The sequence below is a fragment of the Epinephelus lanceolatus genome, chromosome 17, assembly GCF_041903045.1.
Source record: "Epinephelus lanceolatus isolate andai-2023 chromosome 17, ASM4190304v1, whole genome shotgun sequence".
Classification (NCBI taxonomy): Eukaryota; Metazoa; Chordata; class Actinopteri; order Perciformes; family Serranidae; genus Epinephelus; species Epinephelus lanceolatus.
In genome coordinates this window covers 42,454,534-42,478,110 of record NC_135750.1, presented here as the reverse complement: position 1 = coordinate 42,478,110, position 23,577 = coordinate 42,454,534, and the positions used below count along the sequence as shown (strand labels likewise).

Genomic DNA, 23,577 nt, shown 5'->3' with positions numbered 1-23,577 from the left:
TTGGACTAATACGTTCATTGCATGAACGTCTTGAAAACGAACCCCGTTTTTCGTTTGGGGGTTCCTGGTCTCGACCGATTCATGTCTCCATAAACGTTCAAATCAAACATGTAATGTACTAACCGCATAGTCACAGATTTCACACTTACTACCAATGTGCAATACACCTCCCAACCGCTAAAGTGGCGCTGTGGTGCAGTAGAAAGCCGGTGCACTCATTCATTGCAGGACGAAGAAGGGGTGAAGAAAATTTCAAGACATCCCGAGATAAAATGCATGTTTATTGATAAATAACGGATATGCAAACACACGGCAACCCCGGTACACCTGCACATGCACGAAACACAACACAATGCTCTACAACAGACCGCGGAGTCAAACATTAGTCCACATTAGCTCAGCGAGTGTTCAACCACCGGCATGTCTCGGCTAACATCAACCATGCTCCCGGGAGTTAACCGAGTGCTAACCGAGTGAGATGCGCTGTACACACATTAGAGGCTGAACGCTTATAACGCTACTAAACCACAAATTATAAGTTACCTAAAGCATGTCGGGGTAGCGTGGTGAATGTCAACACACAACCATTTATTAATAATTCAGCCATAACAACTGTGTGGCACAAACTCAGTGCTTTGGTTATAAATAATGTCGGGCTTGGTTTGGGTTCGAACAGAAACACAAACACACAAACACACGGAAAACCGGACGTTATCAGTGTATAAAAAAAGACGGACGCCCCGGATGGGATGTGAAAAGTGGACATGTCCGGGCAAAAGAGGACGTTTGGTCAGCCTAACGCCGTTAACGTTACCTAACACAAAGAGAAATGTTAACGGCTCGTTTCTCCTCTGACACGCCACATACCTGTGTGCTGCCACAGCTCGGTTGTCCAGGTACTGGGCAGTCATGACACCAACGAAAGAGAAAATTACTGGACCTGGAGACGGTAAGCTGTTATCTTGTGTTTGTCAGCTGCTCTCATGTTCCCTCCTTTTGTGAAGGTCTTGTTGCCGTCCTCTGCATACCAGGCGTCATATGTTCCGCGGCGTATTCCCCGACATTTGTTCGGAATATTTCAAAACGTCTAGCTTTAAATGAACACTGAAGTTGCATCTTGTCGCCATCTTATCTGTTTACAATCAGCTGAGAGTGCGCAACTGCGCATGTGCGGTCTCTTGTTTTTATGACGGTAGCGTCAGGAGCAGCCAAAGATCACCTATTGGCAAGATAGTTATCTACCAGTGTTCATAAACAAAAGAATATTGGTCATGGCCGAAAAAAAGATAAAGATAGATAATAATTATGTACAGTTAATGCGTTCAAGGTCTTCTGACTCTTTAAAAGTTGACATGGTGTCTCTAGCTCAAAGTATGAGGGACAAGAAGAGGTTGAAAGTCGATGAGTTTTGAAGAGGATTTGAAAATTTTCCAATTTACTTCCATTCACACTAATTAGACTGCCACCAGAACGCCACCTATTGGCCGATTTCCACCGAATTTTGCACAAACTCTCATCGGGCCAAGGAACACAATCAGCAAAAGTATTGTGGTAATCGGACTGTATTTGGTCAAGATATGAAAGACTGTCTGTTTTGAAAACAATGTGCAGGAATTTGTTGTTTTATATTTTTGGCGTTTTTTTGGACTATCAAAATTCTTTTAATAACTTTTTGTCAGAAGGGTCCACAGATGCTTCATGCAAAGTTTGGTGCAAATCAGTCAAATCGCCTATGAGGAGTTCAAAAAAGTCTGTTTTTCATTTGTCGCGATTTAGCGAATGGAAAATTATTGCGAAAGTGGGCGTGGCTTACACCACACAATTCAGCTGAATTCAGAGAACACGTAAATAGAAGGTTTAACAATGTGCGACATATTTTGTGGGAGTTATCAGCCAAAAACGCTTTTGCATTGAAAATAGCGCCACCTGCCGGTCATTTTGAGTTACAGGGGCCAGTCTATACCACCCCTATCAATTTTATTTCCATGAGTGTTATGGTGGTGGCACAGCACCAAATATTAAATTAGACGGCCACCACAGTGCCACCTACTGGCAGATCGGTTAGTCCTTCGTCAGATATCCTCAGGAGGGCATTGACAATAATTATACCAAGTATCGTGTTAATAACAACAAGTTAAACTATGAGGCAGGGGTACGGCGGCGGTGGCCGTAACACGGCCCAACCGATGTTGAGATATAAAATACTTCAATTTAAAGAGCGCCACCTGGTGGTCAGCGCCTGACATTTTGCACAGAGCCTCAGAGGCTCATGGGCAAGTAGTAAACTGAGTTTCATATCATTCGGATACACCAGTGTGGAGATAATGAGCACTTCCTGCTTACAACTAATCTGCAGGAAGTTGTTATTTAATAACTTGAGTATTGTTTGGAATATCAAAATTCTTTTAATACCTTTTTCTCGGGAGCATCCACAGATGCTGTGTGCAAAGTTTCATGCCAATCGGTGAAATTGCCTGGGAGGAGTTCGAAAAAGTAGGTTTGCAACAATTTGCGAATTTGCGGGAAAAAAACGGGCGTAGGGTAGGAGGAGGGGTTTTTGAAAATTTCAAGGGGGCGCTATAGAGGCATTTTGTCCCCCCCATGGGTGACGCCCCTATCAGTTGCAAGAGCTCGCCATTCTTGACCTGTGTGTCAATTTTCACAAGGATATGAGGTCGCTGAAGCCATCAAAAAGCCAAACGTATTTGGTGGCGAGGGAGGCGCCATAGCGGCCATGCCCCTTGACATAGAGAAAAGCTTTTAATAACTTTTAATCAGCATGGTCTCTGGATGATCTGTAAAAAATTTGAAGTCAATTGGATGAAATACCTAGGACTACTTTGTTAAAATACAACATGTGGAAGTCATGCCAAAATGACAAGTCAAAATCAAAATGGCCGACTTCTTGTTTTTTCATTTTGTCCCCCCCATGGGCGGCGCCCCTATCAGATGCAAGAGCTCGCCATTCTTGACCTGTGTATCAATTTTCAAGAGGAAATGAGGTCGTTGAAGCCATCAAAAAGTTAAACGTATTTAGTGGTGAGGGACAGATAGTGACCACGCAGCCACAGGGACACCATTAGACGTAGCTTTACAGCGTTCATAAGGTAGCTTCACCAACTTGTTCTGCATGCATTAGAAGTGGAATGAAGTTGATGCAGTCAAGTTTGTGGCATTAGTACATGTTAAAGTAAAACCTGGTCACTTCCTGTTACCACCGGGGGCCGCTATGAGTAAGGTGGGATATTAACATATTGGGGCGGAGCCATCATCATGTCCAGCAAGTTTGAAGCTGCTGAGATCAAGTATGTGGGCGGGAGAGCCATTCGAAATTCGATGGCAAGAAAACAAAAAGTCGCCAAAATTTGTCACGCCCTAGCGGCCACGCCCCTTGACATAGAGAAAAGCTTTTAATAACTTTTGATCAGCATGTTCTCAGGATGATCTGTAGCCAATTTGAAGTCGATCGGATGAAATCCCTAGGAGGAGTTTGTTCAAAGTTAAGTTGTGGAAATCGCCATAACGAAAAAATTCAAAAGAATTCCTGTTGGGATTATACCATGATGTTAAGAGACTTTTTTGTGCGTCTCGGTATGATACATGTGTGTACCAAATTTCGTTGGCCTACGACAAACTAACCCCAATGGGGAGGGGTTTTTGAAAATTTGTAGGGGGCGCTATTTCGGCATTTCACGTCGACCATGTGCAACCGCCCAAAAATATCGAATTTCGGATGTGGCCGGACGAATGTGGAAATTTAGAAGCATTTTGAAATTTGGGAAAGGGGCGAAATTGGGGCACGAAATGTCGCAAGAATAATAATAATAATTAAAGCTGCAAGCAGCGATGAACGGGCCCTCACACCTTCACGCAACTCGGGGGAGCTGGCAGGATGCCTTCTGACGCGTCAGTTCATTTCTGTCAAAGTTAGATATCGCATGCAGGAGTGACTCCGCATATCCCTGATACAGTGCTGGAATGACATATTTCACATTTTGTGTCACTTCCTCTTTCCACTAGAGGGAGTTGGAGAGAGCACAAATTATACATCATGTTTTTGTACATCAAATATACACCACAGCATGTAACTTTCAGATAAATCGAAAGATAAGTGTTTGATGAGACCTACTTCCTGTTGCCACTAGGTGGGTCTATGAGTATCAGGCAATATTTTAATGAAAATGTGTTCAGAGTGGGACTAATATGAATCATGTGAAGTTTGGTGGACAGTGGACCATTTACTCCAAATTTATAGCAATTTCCTGTTTCATAGCGAGACATCAAAAGTAAACCCTCTGCAGCACGCACGGACACTAATGATATGTCATGTTTGTGTACATCAAATACACACCACAGCACTGAAATTTCAGGTTAATCCAAAGATAAGTGTCAGGAAAGAAGTATTTCCTTTCACCACTAGGTGGCGCTATGACAATCACGGAATATTGTCATATAAATGTGTTCAGGGTGGGACAAATATGAATCATGTCAAGTTTGGTGGACAACGGACCATTTACTCCAAATTTATAGCAATTTCCTGTTTCATGGTGAGACATCAAAAGTAAACCCTCTGCAGCGCGCGTAGACACTAATGATATGTCACGTTTGTGTACATCAAATATAGACCACAGCACTGAAATTTCAACTGAATCCAAAGATAAGTGTCTGGTAAGAAGTACTTCCTTTCACCACTAGGTGGCGCTATGACTATCATGGAATATTGTCATATAAATGTGTTCAGAGTGGGACAAATATGAAGCATGTCAAGTTTGGTGGACAACGGACCATTTACTCCAAGTTTATAGCAATTTCCTCTTTCATGGCGAGACATCAAAAGTAAACCCTCTGCAGCGTGCATAGACACTAATGATATGTCATGTTTGTGAACATCAAATATAGACCACAGCATTGAAATTTCAGGTGAATCCAAAGATAAGTGTCTGGTAAGAAGTACTTCCTTTCACCACTAGGTGGCACTATGACTATCACGGAATATTGTCATATAAATGTGTTCAGGGTGGGACAAATATGAATCATGTCAAGTTTGGTGGACAACGGACCATTTACTCCAAATTTATAGCAATTTCCTGTTTCATGGCGAGACATCAAAATTAAACCCTCTGCAGCACACGTAGACACTAATGATGTGTCATGTTTGTGAACATCAAATATAGACCACAGCATTGAAATTTCAGGTTAATCCAAAGATAAGTGTCTGATAAGAAGTACTTCCTTTCGACAGTAGGTGGCGCTATGATTATCAGGAAATATGGCAATGAAAATGTATTCAGGGCGGGACTAATATGAATCATGTGAAGTTTGGTGGAGATTGGGCCATTTATGCCAAAGCTACAGCAATTTCGTTTTTCATGGCGAGACCTCAAGATTCAACGCTCAGCAGCAGGCGCGCCATTCAACATTGGGCAAGTCCTGTGATAACTTTTGGTCACAACATAGTCACGCTTACATACACCAAGTTTGGAGCCAATCTGATTAAATCTGTAGGACAAGTTTGTTAATTTACAAGCCCTGGAAATGGGCAAAAACGCACAAAAGTGGCACAAGTAAATTCAAAATGGCGGACTTCCTGTTGGGTTTGGAGCATGGCTCCAAGAGGCTTTTTTGTACGTAATAGAGTGTTACAGGTGACTACCAAGTTTCATACATGCAGGTCAAACCAGCTTTGGGGGCTGCTTAATTGAAATATTCTAGGGGGCGCTGTTGAGCCATCTTGGTGCATCAAAGCACAAAAATCACATCAGACAACAGGACTTGTGACCTGTGATGTGTATGCCACGTTTGGTGAGTTTTCAAGCATCCCTTGTCCCTTCAAAACAACATCGTGTTTGATGGCGAACAAGGCGGCGCCACGGTGACAGCGTTTGATGAAAACTAAAAAACTTCATTTTTAAGCATCATCAAGGTCTAAGGACTTAGACCAGCAAGTTTGAGGTGGGTCTGATTAACCTGCTAGAAGCGGGACATCAAAGAATGTATAAAGTAGCTTTCTGTTGCCAGTAGGTGGCGCTATGGCGGTGATTCAAAATTCCTCTGTAGATGTGTTCAGGGCTGGACTATCATCATATGTGTGAAGTTTTGGCAAGATATTCCCACGTGGAGTCAAGTTACAGCAACGTTTATCATCACGGCGAAACATCAAAGTTCGCCGCCAGGCCGTGGCCACGCCCTTCGACGAAAACTCACAGTTTCCACAAAAAAGCATCATCAACGTCTTATGACTTTTTTCACCAAGTTTGAGTGGATCTGGTCAAGTCTGTAGGAGATGTACATTAAAGTCTAAAACATGACATTTCCCATTGCCAGTAGGGGGTGCTATGTTTATCTCTAATTATTGACATGTAGATGTGTTCAGGGCGGGACTGTCATCAATCCTGTGAAGTTTGGCCAAAATTGGACCATGTATGCTGGAGTTATAAACTACTTCCTGTTTAGTGGCGAGACCCCTAACTTTGACGCCATCCCACGGTCACATGCATTGACGAAAACTCAAGCTTTTGATAACTTTTCATCTTCAAGGTCTTGGGATGGGACAGACCAAGGTTTGAAGTCAATCGGATGAAATCTCTAGGACTAGTTCGTTCATTTATGACCCCTGGAAATGGCCAAAAATGCACCAAAAATGCACAGTAAATTCAAAATGGCTGACTTCCTGTTGGGTTTAGAGCATGCCTCCAAGAGGCTTTTCTGTAGGTCCTGGAGTGTTACATAAGCCTACCAAGTTTCATACATGTAGGTTGAACTATCTTCAGGGGCTGTTTCCTCAAACTTTTGTAGGGGGTGCTACTGAGCCATTTTTTGAAACCCACGCACGAGACCCTTAAAATATCAAATTTTTCACCAGTTCTGAAATGTGTGCAAAGTTTCATGAGTTTTTGGGTATGTTAAGCCTCCCAAAAAGGCAATTCATTTGGAGGAATAATGATAATAATAATAATAATAATAATAACAATAATAATAATAAAAAATCCTTGCATTTCAATAGGGTCCTCGCACTGCTAGGTGCTCGGGCCCTAATAAACAGCGCGATTACAATAGGGTCCTCACGGACGACTTTGTCGTTGCTCGGGCCCTAAATATAGCAGTGTGAGCATAGAGTGTGAGCCTGTCAGTGCGAACGTTTCTTTATTCACACAAGCACAGCGAGAGATGAGTGCCTGCTGCATGTCACATACTGAGGACAAATGCCCTGTGTGTGCCAGACCCCATACATAAAGCCCCGCCCAGCCTCTAGTTCTGCACGCTGGTTTTTGATAATGACAGCGATTTTTACAAAGCTTTTATTAACTTTTCACTCCTGCAGCTTTCAGTAGCTCAAAGGAGAGTGGAGTGAAGAGAAATCTGTTAAATTGCTAACAAAAAAAAAACGAAACCAAAAAAAAGACAAAAACAAGAAGTATAAAATGTTCTGCTCTAGCCTATATCTGTTGTGTTTGTTATTTCTGTTAGTTTGAGGAGTTTTTTTTTTTATTTTATTTTTTATAAGACTAGCTTTGGTAAATACTGGCTATAGTGAGGTTATTGTAATTATTATGTTCAAATTTATTTCATATGTCTAGATGCCTAATGGCCATCCAATAAGATAAATGTTAAGATGTTGGTTGTGCCTGGATGAAGGATATTTTTATTTTATTTTTCCTTAATTTTTATTTTATTTTTTGTTTATTTTATTTTTCAGTTTTCCTCCCTGAGGGATTACCACCTTTTGGGTTTGCGTGCCTCAGTGACCCTAAGAGCTATACCAGCAGGAGCTTAGTCTTCAGGTGAGACACCCAAGTTGGACAGGTCTTAGGGTAGAGGCCTGACAAAGTGCAATCCATTTCTTTAGGTTGGGGGTTGGACACACAGCTAACAACAACCCAGTCCCATGTAGAAAACACTGTTAACAACAACAAAACAAGCGGCGAGCACATTTGAGACCACGGTGCTTTGACACCCTCTATAGGGCACTCACACAGCGTCCCCACATCCTGTGAGTGAGTGAGTGACCTTTATTTGTCAGCTCTACCTATGGCAAAAATGTGCTGGAGCATGATGCCCCTTCACATTTATGACCACCCCCTCATATATGCCTGCCTAGAACCGGGCTTGGGGTCGGATCTGGCATCCCAATCCCCAACGCCTCCAATTGTGTGTGGCTGCTGGAAGGACCCAAACCCCTGCTGAGCAGCGGTGTGGACCCCGTCAGGCATATCATAATAAATGCCAGAGCGCCATCCACTTGTTTGCAGTACGACAATAGATGGAAGCTATTTTTCAACTGGGGTATGGGTCGGAGTGAAGACCCAATGCATTGCTCTGTGTCTACAATCCTTGAATTCTTGCAGTCCCTCCTAGACAATGGCCGCTCACCTTCTACTTTGAAAGTGTATGTGGCAGCCATATCGTGTCGACATGCTAGGGTCGACAACAGCACAGTGGGGAGCCACAGTCTGGTGTCCCTCTTCTTGAAGGGGGCTCGGAGGGTGCTTCATCCAAGAGCCACGAGACCCCCGGCATGGGATCTTCCCCTGGTGCTGGATGCACTATGCAGGCCTCCCTTTGAACCCTTGGCACAGGCAGAGCTGAAGTGGGTGTCATATAAGGCCGCATTCCTCCTGGCCATTCCCTCGGCGAAGCGTGTCAGTGAGCTGCATGCTCTGTCTGTCAGTGACTCATGTCTGAGGTGGAAATCAGATGGATCAGGGGTCACTCTATGACCGAACCCAGCGTTCCTCCCTAAGGAGGAAGGCTTGCACAGTTTGACCCTCCGTCAGGAGAGAGGGGTGACAAGTCAGAACTGTTGTGCCCAGTACGGGCCCTAGGAGCATATATTGCAGCTACCACAAGCATTCGACAGTCGGAACAGCTCTTCCTCTGCTATGGTGGCCCTAGCAAGGGTTGCACTCTCTCTAAACAGCGTCTGTCACACTGGATTGTGGATGTCATCTGCAATGCATAGGGGGCGAGTAATCGTCCCCTGCCATCCGGTGTGAGCGGCCACTCTACCAGGAGTGTCTCCACATCTTGGGCAGCCCTGAGAGGAGTATCCCTGGAGGACATTTGTGCTGCTGCCTCATGGGCATCACCAGACACTTTCTCCAGGTTCTACAGGGTGAATGTTGCCACTCCCCATCCAATGGGTGTGGTCCAAAGTATATCAGTATGCCATTTATTATCTCTCCATGTTGACATGGTTTCAGCTAGCCTATATACTACAACAGCATTATCAAATTCCTGAAATTTCATTACTGCTTTTGGTTTTGGTGTGCCACCCTAAGATTTTCAGTGGCCACATCTGGCCACCCATAGCAAAAAATTCTGGAGGTGCCACTGCCATCTAAGCCTTTATGAGTTCAATGAAGATGTAGAGGAGTCATACCTGCAGGTAGGCCTGTTGGCAGCGCTGGACGAGCTGGTGGAAAGCAGGTGTTCGAAGGTGGGCATGGATATGAGCGGGGTTCAGCCTCTGCAGAGCCTCCATGATGATTTCCTGAAGGACGAATGGACTGAGGACACCTTTTGCTGCTCCGACACAGAACTGGTAAACATAGTTGACTCCTTACAGGGTGGACAGGCAGGGAGAAGAAAGAAAAAGAAGTGGATATGTAGATAGGGAAAAGAGGAAGTGACGGTTAAGGAAGAGCAGACAGTCTGTAAAGTCTATTTTGAGTGTGTTCACTCAGATTTAAATTGAACTTGATGCAACATTCTGAAGTGACAAATAAGACAGTCATAGTATACAGACTGTGTACACATGCTTGGATGGACTGAAATCATTTTACTGTATTGGCCAATCCAGAAAATTCCACTGTTTGGCCATGGAAAGACTTGTTGCCTTGTCTGTGTGTTTAAGATCAATGTCCTGAAATTGGTATTGGTTTGTATAAAAAGTCCCATCAGTCCTACAATGTTCATCCAAAACAGATGCGAACACTATCAAACACCCTTATAGCTGAGACTCTACATGTTATCTCATAGCAGTAATGTGGACTTGAGTCACATGACTTGAGTCAGCCTTAAGTCACAGTTTTGACTTGAAGATACTTGATACCATTCCCAAAGTCCAAATAATGTTATTCAAAAAGTGTGCCATATAGAGTTGGGTATAAGTACTCAAAGTACTCTAGTACTTTGAGTACTTTTTGCAGTAACGAGTAACCTAATGCGTTAGTTTGCTGTTTGAGTAATCAAATACTTAAGTACATTTTCAAACAAGACATCAGTTATTTCCGTTACTTTTAGAACGCTGGTCCTTCAGCTCCGAAACAGCAACGGTTGTCGTTTGGTTCTAATAACGGAGATAACGTTAAACCTATCAGTCTGAAAGAAGCCACGGAGCTTGTGGCTCGCTATGTGGTCGGAGAAATGCTGCCGTTGTCTACGGTGGAGTCTAGATAGGTGGAGTAGGACTCGCTGACAGACATATTTCAGACTTAGGACTTGCATTATGCCTCGCTATGCCACGCTACATGCTGGTACTCACCAATTATCCCCAGTCGTCTTTCACGGCGTGTGTGATGTCATCGGGTTATTCTTGTCCTATTTTTATTACTTTCACTATTATTTGAGTCACTGCCAGAACTGTGTCTGTTCATGTGCCAGCCAACATGTTGTTGTAGTCACCTAAAAGCGTCAGCAGATGGCAGGAGCTACATTTGAAGCGCCATACATAAACTATCAAGCTCCTGTATCTTCCACAGGAAGTTCTGACAAATGTTTCAGAATAAAAGCCTATTTAGAAAATTGAGGGATTCTCTCAGCTGAGGTTATGAGGGGCTTTTAATTTGAAACAAGTGTTTGAAATGATGGTGCGATATGTTAACTTTATAAAGACAACAGAGCGGATAAAAAGTAAATATATAAACACAGAGGGATTAATAAATAACGGACCGTCTATAATGTAGTTTGTTTCAAATGAAGCTGAGAGCCTCTGCAGTTGTGGTGAGTAAAAGCCCCACCGCTATTTGTTAATGTTATTACTTTATGTCTGACCGTGAGGATGTACTATTGTGTGCTAGCTTGACGCTAATGACAGTAACATTAACTCAGCAGATTGACAAAGTGCCTCTGCTGTTTCACACCATCATTTTCCCCTTTTACTCTGTGTGGTAACATCCCTAGAGGAAATATTAAAAATGCTGGGGTGTTGTTGTCATACAGTTGTCTACGGCAGCAGATCGCTCTGTGTTTCGACTGGTCAAAGTGATGGCTGTGATGGGAGAATTGGATCTCAGTGAAGGGCAAGTGGTCCATAACTTTAATTTTGGAGACAAAAAAATGTAGGCTTAGCGCCCTGTGGTCCATTGCCCAATAGGAAATGTAGAATACTCAAAAGTACTTTAAAAGTGCTTGAGTTACTTTTCTCATGGAGTAATGCATTAATGTAACTTTTTTAAAAAGTAATGCAGTAACGTACTTTGATTACTTTTAAAGTAACCTTTACCCAACACTGGCCATGAATCCCACCGAATCCCATCATTTCCTAAATCAACTAAAGTTAATGCTATTCAGGTTGACACTTCCCCAGATGACCCACTTTGTTTGAGCCAATCCAACAGCAAGTTGCAAGTGAGAACCATGAAGAACTAAGCTGGGAAGAACTGAGCGCCAAGTAGAAAAAAGGATATCAAAGAATGTTCTGTTCGCTTACAAAAACTATACAGTGGTCAAAAAAAAAAAAATATGAGCAACAGCATGTCAAATGTGCGGGTTGAAAATCACAGATGTAGACGCAACAACATGCAACAACAGACAATGGTAAGCCCAGACTACTATTAACATAGTCAGTGAGCTTATGCTTAGATCACTTTAATTCAATAGCGACAAAACTTTTTAACAACTTGTTTTAATACATAAATACAAATTTCAACTAGAACTGCAAGCAGTTATGAACGGGGGCCAAGCCCCCCCGTGCGACTCGGTCCCCGCGTCCCGCAGAGCCCGTGGAAGTTGTCCCCGAAGGACGACGGGCTCTGGGCGAGCGCATGTTTATGAATGTGTCATTTAAAATGTGGAAGTTACAGGCAAAACTGCCTTTGCATCCGTTATAGCGCCACCTATAGACCGATTTGCGACGAATTTGGCACAAAGCCTCTGGATGACCTCGGGAATGAGTGACTTAAGTTTGATGTTGAAAGCATCTACTTTGAGCGAAATATGAAACAATGTGTGTTTTTTAGCTAGCAAAAAAGATTGTTTGGTTGTAACAAGCGCATTTTTTGGAGTGCCAAAATTCTTTTGATAACTTTTCATTAGACACATCTGGAGATTCTATGTGCAACGGTTCAGGCAGGTGGCACTTAAAATGTAGGAGGAGTTCGAAAAAGTAGGTTTTGGACATGTGGCGAATTAGCAAAAAGAATGTGCAGCAGAAGTGGGCGGGGCCTGTGTCAGAAAACCCAGCTCTATCCAGGGAACACATGGATATAATGTTTGTGAAAGTCTCATTTAAAATGTGTAAGTTGCAGGCAAAAACGCGTTTGCATCCATTATTGTGCCACCTAGTGGAGTACATGTGCAATTTTTGGTACGGAAGATCTGTGTCCTATTCTGTATGTACCCTTAAAATTTCAAAGCCCTCAGCATAATAGTTTGGCTGAAATTAATGTTTGTTGTTTATCTTGTAATAAGCCATGCCCACATTGACCAGTCATGACCATCTTCAAGATATGACCTCAGAATTGGCCCTACATCATACCAACCGAATTTCGTAGAAATCGGTGCAGCCGTTAAAGAGATATAAACTTACCATATTTGTAGCACCCCCTAGTTGCCAAAATTCGCCAAATTCGGCTCATACCCTCACAGTCTTATGCCAACCAATAATCTCAAATTTGGTGTTAATAGCATTTAGTTTGACCGAGATATCCAACAGTTTGCATTTTTATAGCTAGCTATAGAAGTTTGTTTGTTAATAATTTGCGCATTTTTTGACCGAATAAAATTCTTTTGATAACTTTAGATCAGGTCCAGTAGAAGAGTGTATATGTCAAGTTTCACGCAGATTGGACAAAATCCCAAGGAGAAGTTCAAAAAAGTAGGTTTTCCAGTTTTTGCGATTTCGCGAAAAAATTTCCTAGGCGCAAGTGGGCGTGGCCTATGGCAAAGTGATTCATCTCTATTCAGGGAAGCTGGGGATACAAGGTTTTTGAATGTGCGACATACGGTGTGGGAGCTATAGGCAAAAACACATTGGCCTAGGTTATAGCGCCCCCTGCAGGCAAATATACATAGTTTTTTGCGTCTGAGGTACGTGCAGGGGTCTGGACCACCCCTCCAAATTGCACCGCCCTCCCTTGCACGGTTTAGCCTGCAGCACCACTTTTACCTATGGAAGAATAAAAATAAAAATCTTTACAAAAACAATAGGGTTCCTAGCACCGCTGGTCCTAGGAAACGCGTCTGCTTGCATATGCGTTCCCTCGGCCCCTCAGGCTTGGCCCCCCAACAAGAATTCATGATTTTTGAATATGCAATACATTATAACTCTGTTATTAAAATGTCATTACATTTGGTATAGCGCACATTCTGACTTGTTCTGGACTCAAAAGTCAAGGTTTAGGAATTAGGACTTGTCAATCTCGACTTGTGACTTGACTTGAGTGCAAAGACTTGAGACTTACTTGTGACTTGATCTCTCTCACTAGTCACTGTTTCACTTCTGATTCAATGCATTCAAGCACAACACCATCAAACTCTTTCAGACTGTGTGCTTTGCTGTCTGCTCATTCATACTCACAATTACTAAAACCCACTGTCATGATACTGTAGTTGGTCTGTTACTACCTACAGTAGGGTACCTACCTAGCTAACTGAAGTAATTTTCCTGGTGTATGCCTCAAGCCATACTCATGTATGTACTGGATGCCTTAACAATCCAAAAATCAGTTAACAAACCAAAAACACTCAAATTATCCCTCCATTATTGTCCATGTGCATGCTCACCTAGCCTCGCAGCCAGTCCCAGCAGCCATTTGACATCCTCCGTGTAAGGTGGGCTCCTGGAGAAGTTGTTTGGGTGGTCATTGTGAGCCCTCCTGCCCAGCATCTCTAATGCCAGCATGCCTTCACACAAAAGAACAATGGAGATTAAATGTGTTAAATTAACCAATTGTACTATATGCACATTGTTTAGAGTAAAATATAATCATAGGACACAAACTCCTCACCAACTCTGTAGGCAGAGTGCAGGTAGTGCAGGCCCTGTTGGCTGATTGGCTGGCTATGCTGCTCGTCCTCTGCTGGGAAAGGAGTGCTGACCAATGAGCTGGGCTGGGAGGAAAGGGAGGGCAGTGATGCTCCCTGTATGGCCTGCATGGTGGGGCCCGAGTGGACGCTGCCTACTGTAAAACATGACAGGTACATCTGCCTGTTAGCATAGACAAACACACAATAACCCCTCCCATGGTACTGTGAGGTTTACCAATGTATAACGAGGTAGCCTCAGTTTAAAGATCTGGATTGAAACCCAGATGAAAAACACACAGTGAGTAGTCCTGACCTGCTACAGTAGTGCTGAGGGGCAGGCCAGTCTCAGCATGGTAGGGATGGACGGCAATCTGAGTCATGGATGGGACGGGGACACCAGGGAAGGTCACAGCTGTGGCTGCCATAGGTGGCTGGGGGCCAGTGGCCACTGAGAACGGGTACTGGGCACCAATAAAGGCCGGGTGCATTCCCTGAAAATATACAAACACAAACACACACACACACACATATACTGAACTGTATATTCATGTGCACAAACAGTTAGCTTGAGTCAGCTGCACTCATACCATTACCATGTAAAGTACCGTAAAACTTCAATTAGTAGCCCGGGCAATTATTTGCTTAAATCAGTGAAATCAACAGGCCTATATATGGGATAGGTATCTATATAAGTCAGGTCTTTAATTCCTTTGTCACAAAACTGTTGCTCAAAAAATGGGAAATCCAATAAAATTGTTTATTTAAACCAGTATAATTATTACTTTTCTAAAAATGAGGCTTTAGATAATAGATAAATTATGAATCATTAATTTGATCTAGCTCCGAGAGACAGCGAATCAGAGAGAGATAGTGAGTTACAACAATCGAGAATTACAGCATCTGGTATACCAACAAAACACCACTTTAGCCTGTTAAAACAATATTCACAACTTGAATTAATTTTTACTTAAAACCCTTTTGATTCTTTTGATCTAAGGACCCTTATAGACTAAAGGAATATGAATAACTTCCAGGGAGATCGGGAAAGGACACACAACTTGAGGTAGCAACAACCCAGTTTTAAACATTCAAAGAACTTTATCTGTCAAAATGTGTTGCCACGCCAGGTTAGTAAAAGGAATTGGGCATTAAATTGGGATTAGGCTTTATGTTGAAGTTTTATGGTAAAAGAAGTGTGAGAATATTTGCATAGCACAACAGCTATAAAGATTGATCTGCATGCCTCTAGTCATAGACATCATGCATTGTTGTAGAATTGTTAGGCAGGCTTCAGACATCTCAGAAAAGAAGATATTTTGTGGATGCTTCACACACATCTTTCCCCCAGAAGCACAGATGGTCTATACAATTAGCAGTGTTTCAAAATTAGTGTCGCCAATTTTAGTATCTGGCCAAATGTCTCCCTTCTGTTCCTGAGATAAATTGAGTAATGGACAGGAAAGTGTTCTTGCAGAACATTGTGATGTCACAGTCAAGTTGACCTTTGTGACCTTTTGGATATAAAATGTCATCATCATTATATCCTATTGGATATACAGTACAGGCCAAAAGTTTGGACACACCTTCTCATTCAATGCGTTTTCTTTATTTTCATGACTATTTACATTGTAGATTCTCACTGAAGGCATCAAAACTATGAATGAACACATGTGGAGTTATGTACTTAACAAAAAAAGGTGAAATAACTGAAAACATGTTTTATATTCTAGTTTCTTCAAAATAGCCACCCTTTGCTCTGATTACTGCTTTGCACACTCTTGGCATTCTCTCCATGAGCTTCAAGAGGTAGTCACCTGAAATGGTTTCCACTTCACAGGTGTGCCTTATCAGGGTTAATTAGTGGAATTTCTTGCTTTATCAATGGGGTTGGGACCATCAGTTGTGTTGTGCAGAAGTCAGGTTAATACACAGCCGACAGCCCTATTGGACAACTGTTAAAATTCATATTATGGCAAGAACCAATCAGCTAACTAAAGAAAAACAAGTGGCCATCATTACTTTAAGAAATGAAGGTCAGTCAGTCCGGAAAATTGCAAAAACTTTAAATGTGTCCCCAAGTGGAGTCGCAAAAACCATCAAGCGCTACAACCAAACTGGCACACATGAGGACCGACCCAGGAAAGGAAGACCTAGAGTCACCTCTGCTTCTGAGGATAAGTTCATCCGAGTCACCAGCCTCAGAAATCGCAAGTTAACAGCAGCTCAGATCAGAGACCAGATGAATGCCACACAGAGTTCTAGCAGCAGACCCATCTCTAGAACAACTGTTAAGAGGAGACTGCGCCAATCAGGCCTTCATGGTCACATAGCTGCTAGGAAACCACTGCTAAGGAGAGGCAACAAGCAGAAGAGATTTGTTTGGGCCAAGAAACACAAGGAATGGACATTAGACCAGTGGAAATCTGTGCTTTGGTCTGATAAGTCCAAATTTGAGATCTTTGGTTCCAACCACCGTGTCTTTGTGAGACGCAGAAAAGGTGAACGGATGGATTCCACATGCCTGGTTCCCACTGTGAAGCATGGAGGAGGAGGTGTGATGGTGTGGGGGTGTTTTGCTGGTGACACTGTTGGGGTTTATTCAAAATTGAAGGCGCACTGAACCAGCATGGCTACCACAGCATCCTGCAGCGACATGCCATCCCATCCCATCCAGTTTGCGTTTAGTTGGACGATCATTTATTTTTCAACAGGACAATGACCCCAAACACACCTCCAGGCTGTGTAAGGGCTATTTGACCAAGAAGGAGAGTGATGGAGTGCTGCGGCAGATGACCTGGCCTCCACAGTCACCGGACCTGAACCCAATCGAGATGGTTTGGGGTGAGCTGGACCGCAGAGTGAAGGCAAAGGGGCCAACAAGTGCTAAACACCTCTGGGAACTCCTTCAAGACTGTTGGAAAACCATTTCAGGTGACTACCTCTTGAAGCTCATGGAGAGAATGCCAAGAGTGTGCAAAGCAGTAATCAGAGCAAAGGGTGGCTATTTTGAAGAAACTAGAATATAAAACATGTTTTCAGTTATTTCACCTTTTTTTGTTAAGTACATAACTCCACATGTGTTCATTCATAGTTTTGATGCCTTCAGTGAGAATCTACAATGTAAATAGTCATGAAAATAAAGAAAACGCATTGAATGAGAAGGTGTGTCCAAACTTTTGGCCTGTACTGTATGTGAAGTTCTGTGATAATTAGCAAAGTAATTGTTTACTAACATGTTTTGTGAGGTCACAGTGACTTTGACCTTTGACCACCAAATTCTGATGTGTTCATACTTGACTCAAAGTGGATGTTTTTGCCAAATTTGAAGAAATACTATGTTTTGTATATGAATTTTGAAAAATACAACACTGTATTCAAACTAAAAATAAGTGCAGGGATAAATTATTTAATTACCTGCAAGCATTTATGGAGTTCTGCAGACAACATCGAAACTGAAATTTCAAATTGCAGTTGTGGACACATTTTAAGCTATTTCTAAACAAAATAAAAAGCCCACAGAAAGCCTAATGGTAGTGTATAGATAAGTGATTCCAACCTGTGGATACGCAGCCCCAGCTACAGGGAAGACAGTGGGTCGGGGAACATGCTGCAGAGGGTGTCCAAGGTACTGGGGGGTGCAGACAGTTGGGAGATGAGCCTGAATGGTGGTGTAGGGGTGGAGGCCCTGGCTGTGGGGGTGAGCCATGGCCTGCCCGGGCATGGCATGGGACTGGTAGATGGTGGAGCCCACAGAGATGACAGGTACAACGGCTGCTGCAGTGACTGAGGCTGTGACTGTTGCCACCCCTGTAGACTCCATATTGGCTCCTGTGTCAAGGACAACACAGCTGGACTCCGGGGCCCTCCTGCCTGAGCCCCCGTTGGCCCCACAGCGCCCAGAAGTCTCCCGCTGCTGGCCTGCGCCCCCGCCTACTGACTGCTCATACAGCCAATACCACTGGTGAGCCACCTCAAACAGAACCTCAGGGTACACACCTCCACCCTTGGCTGCTTCCTCAACTGCCATGCAGGCCTTCTCAAGCATCACATTATCCTGGAGGGAGACAGGGACAGTCAGTGGACAGTTAGGGACAGAAATCATGTATCATCTTCTTTACCGGTTCTTTTTTCGACAGGTTTCAAAAACCTACTTACTTTTTTGTGAGCACGTAACCAGCAAAAGAAACAATCATGTGTCAATTGGCAACGGTAAGCAGCTGTAATTCGTATTTTGCCATTGCAATTTAATCAAATTCGAAAATTCGAAAAAGATTTAGCCTATGAAATGTATTTCATATTGTGAGGCAAGAGCTAATTTCAAGTTCAGATTTGATGTTCACACCACATGCAGGAATTAAAGATGGGCAAACAAGCACAGATTCACAAGAATACAGATGTTTTTTCATGACTGATCAATAGCAAACTACATCAGCAGCTGAAAAAGCAGAGATGTTATGTCTGCTGTTTTCATACCCTCTGTTCATACCCTTACCTGAAAACAAAGCTGAAATTCAGTGAGAATCTTATTGCATTTTATCCTTTTTCTTTCAAATTGAGATTGGCCGGAGTCCCATGTTGATGCTAATACCTAATGTTGGCCTGACAGGGTGGACCTGTGGTTGGTAGCAGCTGCTTATCAAAAGCCACAGCATCCCCCCAGACCCCATGCTCTTCCACAGGCACCCTGCTTAACTAACAAGAGGCAGAGGTGGGGGACTTGAGTCACATGATTCCAGCAAATTTGAGGGCTTGAGACTTGCTTGACTAACACATGATAGACTTGACTTGGTATTTATGAGTTAAGACTTGACTAAGATTTGAGATGGATGACTTGAAAGGACTTGACCTTTTTATGTAACATTTGTATTTTTCTGGATATTGAGAAATTAGGTTTTGTTTTTGAAACATGACGATGTCTCAGCGGGGAAAGGACCCGCCAGCTGGTATTCATGCCTGCACTATGACAGCTCTGTCCTCCTGCACAGCTCTCCTCAGAGGAATGACAGTATGTATGGCAGCATCATGAGCTGTGCTGTGTGCTTTTATTCAGTTCTACATGTGAATTAAGTTTTCAATAACTAATTTTGCATTAAACGTGCTTGGTAACCAGCAACACACTGTCAGCTGAGGGCCGTTACACACACACATACAGTCAACACTGTAGAGTGCAGATACATGTGCTGCAGACTGACATGCTCAGAATGTCTTCAATCTTATTTGTACAATGTTTTGATACTGCCACAGTCCATAACAACTGTCCCTGCCTGCTCTCCAAACGTAAGTTCAGTGTGTGCATTTGGAATGCACGATAATATCGGCATGTCATTGGAATGATCAGAATCAGCCTACGTGCTTTTTCTTATTTTGCACAATGAATATTACATAAATTCAAAAGCATTCTATTTCATGTCTCCATCTGCTGGTGGGCCATCAGGATAAGAGTATGCATGCATAATATGATGTTAATTCCACTGCAGAAGAGACTTGATGATCTCTAAAATTAGATGGGGAAAAAAGTGGATTTATCGATATCCGTATCGGGTATAGGTCAAATAAGTTGTTATATATCGGCATATCCGTTATCGTCAAAAAATCCAATATTGTGCATCCCTCGTGTGCGTGCCTATGTGCGCTTCTTGTTGTGACTTTAACAGTGCATAATGATCTTCCCCGCTCTCTCACAGCAGCAGGTATGTTATGTGAGTGGAGTCTTTCACCCTGACCAGAGGGCTTGGAGCAGGAGAGGAAGTATTTAAATCCTTTACTTGAGTAAAAGTAACTAATACCGCCCTCTAAAAATACTCTATTACAAGTCAAATTCCTGCATTCAAAATGTTACTTAAGTAAAAGTATGTAAGTATAATCAGGAAAATGTACATCAAGTATTAAAGGCAAAAGTACTGTACTAAGAAAAATGTCCCCTGTGACTGTGATACTATTGATGATTCTGACCCAGCATTAATCTAAAAGCAGGATTTTATTGTTGTAGTTGGGGGAAGCTCCTTTTGAACTATTAACTAATTATTATTTTATTATGGGTTAATCTGCTTATTATTTTCTCCATTAACGATTGATTGTTTGGTTTGTAAGAATTCTGAAAATTATGAGAAATGGCGTCACATTCACTCAAAGCCCAAAGAGACACCTTTACAATGTTTATTTTGTCCAACCCACAATTCAAACCTCAGTACTAAAACTATTAATTACTACCTAGCAAAAGTACCACAAAAATCCTCACATTTGTGAAGCTGGAACCAATGACATGTTTTTGAATGAAAAAATTACAAAGGATTATCAAAATAGTTGCCAATTTATTTTCTGTCAATTCATGAATTGACTCATAGTTCCAGCTTTACTTGTACATTTTCATATATTTTGTGTGCAAAAATCTTCATTGCTAGAGAAATGAAGTAACCGAAGCTGTCAGATTAACGTAGTGGAGTTGAAGGGATGAGAAAAAAACCTCAGATTTCTATTACAGTACCTGAGTAATTGTATTTAGTTAAATTTCACCACTGGGTGCAGCTTATGTTATCTTTATGACTTTGTAAGTATGATTTGACTTGCAGCAGGAACTCAACTTGACTTTCACCACAGTGACTTGGGACTTGTTTGAGACTTGCACATGTATGACTTACACAGGATTTATACTTCTGCATTGACTCCACACCGTACTCTGCATCAACGCAGAGCCTACACCGTAGCCTATGCTGTAGCCTGACATGTACCTCTCTAGAAATATAACTTCATGTCGCAGCAAGGCAGACCTCCTGACAATTTTTGTAAGCTGAAAACCATTTCCCTCAGAGGAAATGAAGCTTTTATTTACTTTTATTTCACAGATAAGAAAAAATTGAGAAGACAATAAAGCCCCCACAAAATAGCATTTTAAGTCTTGTGTCTGATTTATCCTGGCCTCATGTAAGTAGAGCAAATCTCTGCTTGTTGCCAGGCTAATTTATACAGTGTAAAATGCTGTAGGCTTGTGCTAATAATGTTAGCATGTTGTATTTGTTTGGAAAATGTGTTTAGTGTAAGAGTTGTTTTGTTGTTGAACCTTGTGATTTGTAATGGAGCCGAATTTTGTAAGGCTACATTTGTTAAATGTTGCTGTTTTCCCTGGCTTCATAGGAGTAGAGGAAATCTCCACTAGGCTAATTTATACATTGCAAAATGCCATAGGCTTGTGCTAATAACATTAGCACGTTCTATGTGGAGAAAATGTGTCCAGCAACAGACAAGTGCTTTGTCTGTGAATTCTGCCAGTTATAATGAAGCCAATTTGTGTATTTGTGTTTGAAATTGTCTCTATTAAGCCATGTTCATTGTATGTTTTAGGTATATTTTGAATCAACTAAACTTTACAGCAATTCACCAGAAACCCCACCAACAACTGGTGTTTTGGAGGTTTACCTGCAGAGTGACACAGACACACCACTACACAAGTATAAATGCTTGCAACGGCGTAGGCTCTGCATAGAGCTGACGTGTAAGTATAAATCCGCCTTTACTCCCACCTCTGTGGAGAGGTCCCTGTTAGAGCGTCAGAGCCATAATCATTAACCTGTCTCTGTTCTTCCTCTGCAGCCACACAGCTTCCTTTCCATTCCATTCTAATGAAGATTAGATGAAGCTCAGTCTTCAATTCCAAATGCTTCCACTTCTGTTTTCATGATACAACTGATTCTCACTACGACTTTTATTATCCTCCTTAGCATTCTTGTATTTATTTTACTTTCACTCTCTTTCCTCTTCGTCACACCTCACTCATACTAACGCTTTGTAGTACATATGACACCTTGACACAAATACAGTCAGGTCCATAATTATTTGGACAATGATACAGTTGTCGTCATTTTGGCTCTGTACACCACCACAATGGGTTTTAAATGAAACAATGAATACCTGCTTAAAGTGCAGACTCTCAGCTTTCATTTAAGGCTTTTTTCAAAAATGTAGTATGAACCGTGTAGGAATTACAACCATTTCTTCACACAGTCCCCTGACTTTAAGGGCTCATAAGTATTTGGACAAACTAACATAATCATCAATTAAACAGTCAGTTTTAATACTTGGTTGCAAATCCTTTACAGTCAATGACTGCCTGAAGTGTTGGACACATAGGCATCAAGTGAATGTCCAACTGCACTGTGAAGCATCGTCCAATGAGTTTTGAAACATTTGGTTGAATCTGAGCAGATAATGGTGCCCCAAACACTTCAGCTTTCATCCTGCTGCTCTTGTAAGCAAGACAAGACTTCACTAGAATAAATACAGAGGGTTTATCACAAGATGCAAACCATTGGTTAGCCTTAAAAATGGAAGGCCAGATTAGAGTTTGTCAAAAACCATCTAAAAAGCCTGTACAGTTGTGGAACAGCATACTATGGACAGATAAAACAAAGATCAACTACCAGAAAGATGGGAAGAGAAGAGAAGGAAGAAGGGAAGGAACTGCTCATGATCCAAAGCACACCACCTCATCAGTGAAGCATGGTGGAGGTACTGTTATGTCATGGCCATGTATGGCTTCCAGTGGAACTGGTTCTCTTGTATTTATTGATGATGTGACTGCTGACAAGAGCAGCAGGATGAAAGCTGAAGTGTTTGGGGATACATTATCTGCTCAGATTCAACCAAATGCTTCAAAACTCATTGGACGATGCTTCACAGTGCAGTTGGACATTCACCTGAAGCATACTGCAAAAGCAACCGAAGACATTTTTAAGGCAAAGAAGTGGAATGTTCTGCAATGGCCAAGTCATATCATCTGACCTGAATCCAAATGAGCATGCGTTTCTCTTGCTGAAGCCAAAATTGAGGGCAAAACACCCAAAACACAAGCAGGAAGTGCAGACGGCTGCAGTAAAGGGCTGGCAGAGCATCACCAGGGAAGAAACCCAGCATCTGATGATGCCTATGTGTCCAACACTTCAGGCAGTCATTGACTGTAAATGATTTGCAACCAAGTATTAAAACTGACTGTTTAATTGATGATTATGTTAGTTTGTCCAAATACTTATGAGCCCTTAAAGTCGGGGGACTGTGTGAAGAAATGGTTGTCATTCCTACACGGTTCATACTACATTTTTGAAAAAAGCCTTAAATGAAAGCTGAGAGTCTGCACTTTAAGCAGGTATTCATTGTTTCATTTAAAACCCGTTGTGGTGGTGTACAGAGCCAAAATGAGGACAACTGTATCATTGTCCAAATAATTATGGACCTGACTGTATATAATAAAAGCAAGTGTTTTGCACTTGGCATTTACCCAGTTAATTAGATAACTGACCAAATCAATTACTATGTTTCACACTAAAAATTACATTAAAAAGTTTTTTTTATATCTTTTCATCTTAAGGATCAATCACACAACAAACACACTGACAGGGC

At 42.1% G+C, this 23,577-nt stretch overlaps 1 protein-coding gene across 2 annotated transcripts in view; it reads right to left on the bottom strand.

Annotated features, from left to right (window-relative positions):
• zswim8 (zinc finger, SWIM-type containing 8) overlaps positions 1 to 23,577 on the bottom strand; it is a 133,665-nt gene that overhangs the window by 16,688 nt on the left and 93,400 nt on the right. For both annotated transcript variants that reach the window (XM_078160824.1, XM_078160825.1), the window contains exons 21-25: positions 17,744 to 18,241; positions 14,501 to 14,678; positions 14,169 to 14,342; positions 13,945 to 14,064; positions 9,380 to 9,558 (exon numbers count right to left, since the gene is read on the bottom strand). In XM_078160824.1, the coding sequence (XP_078016950.1) occupies positions 9,380 to 9,558; positions 13,945 to 14,064; positions 14,169 to 14,342; positions 14,501 to 14,678; positions 17,744 to 18,241 (1,149 nt within the window). The remainder of the gene's footprint in view (positions 1 to 9,379; positions 9,559 to 13,944; positions 14,065 to 14,168; positions 14,343 to 14,500; positions 14,679 to 17,743; positions 18,242 to 23,577) is intronic.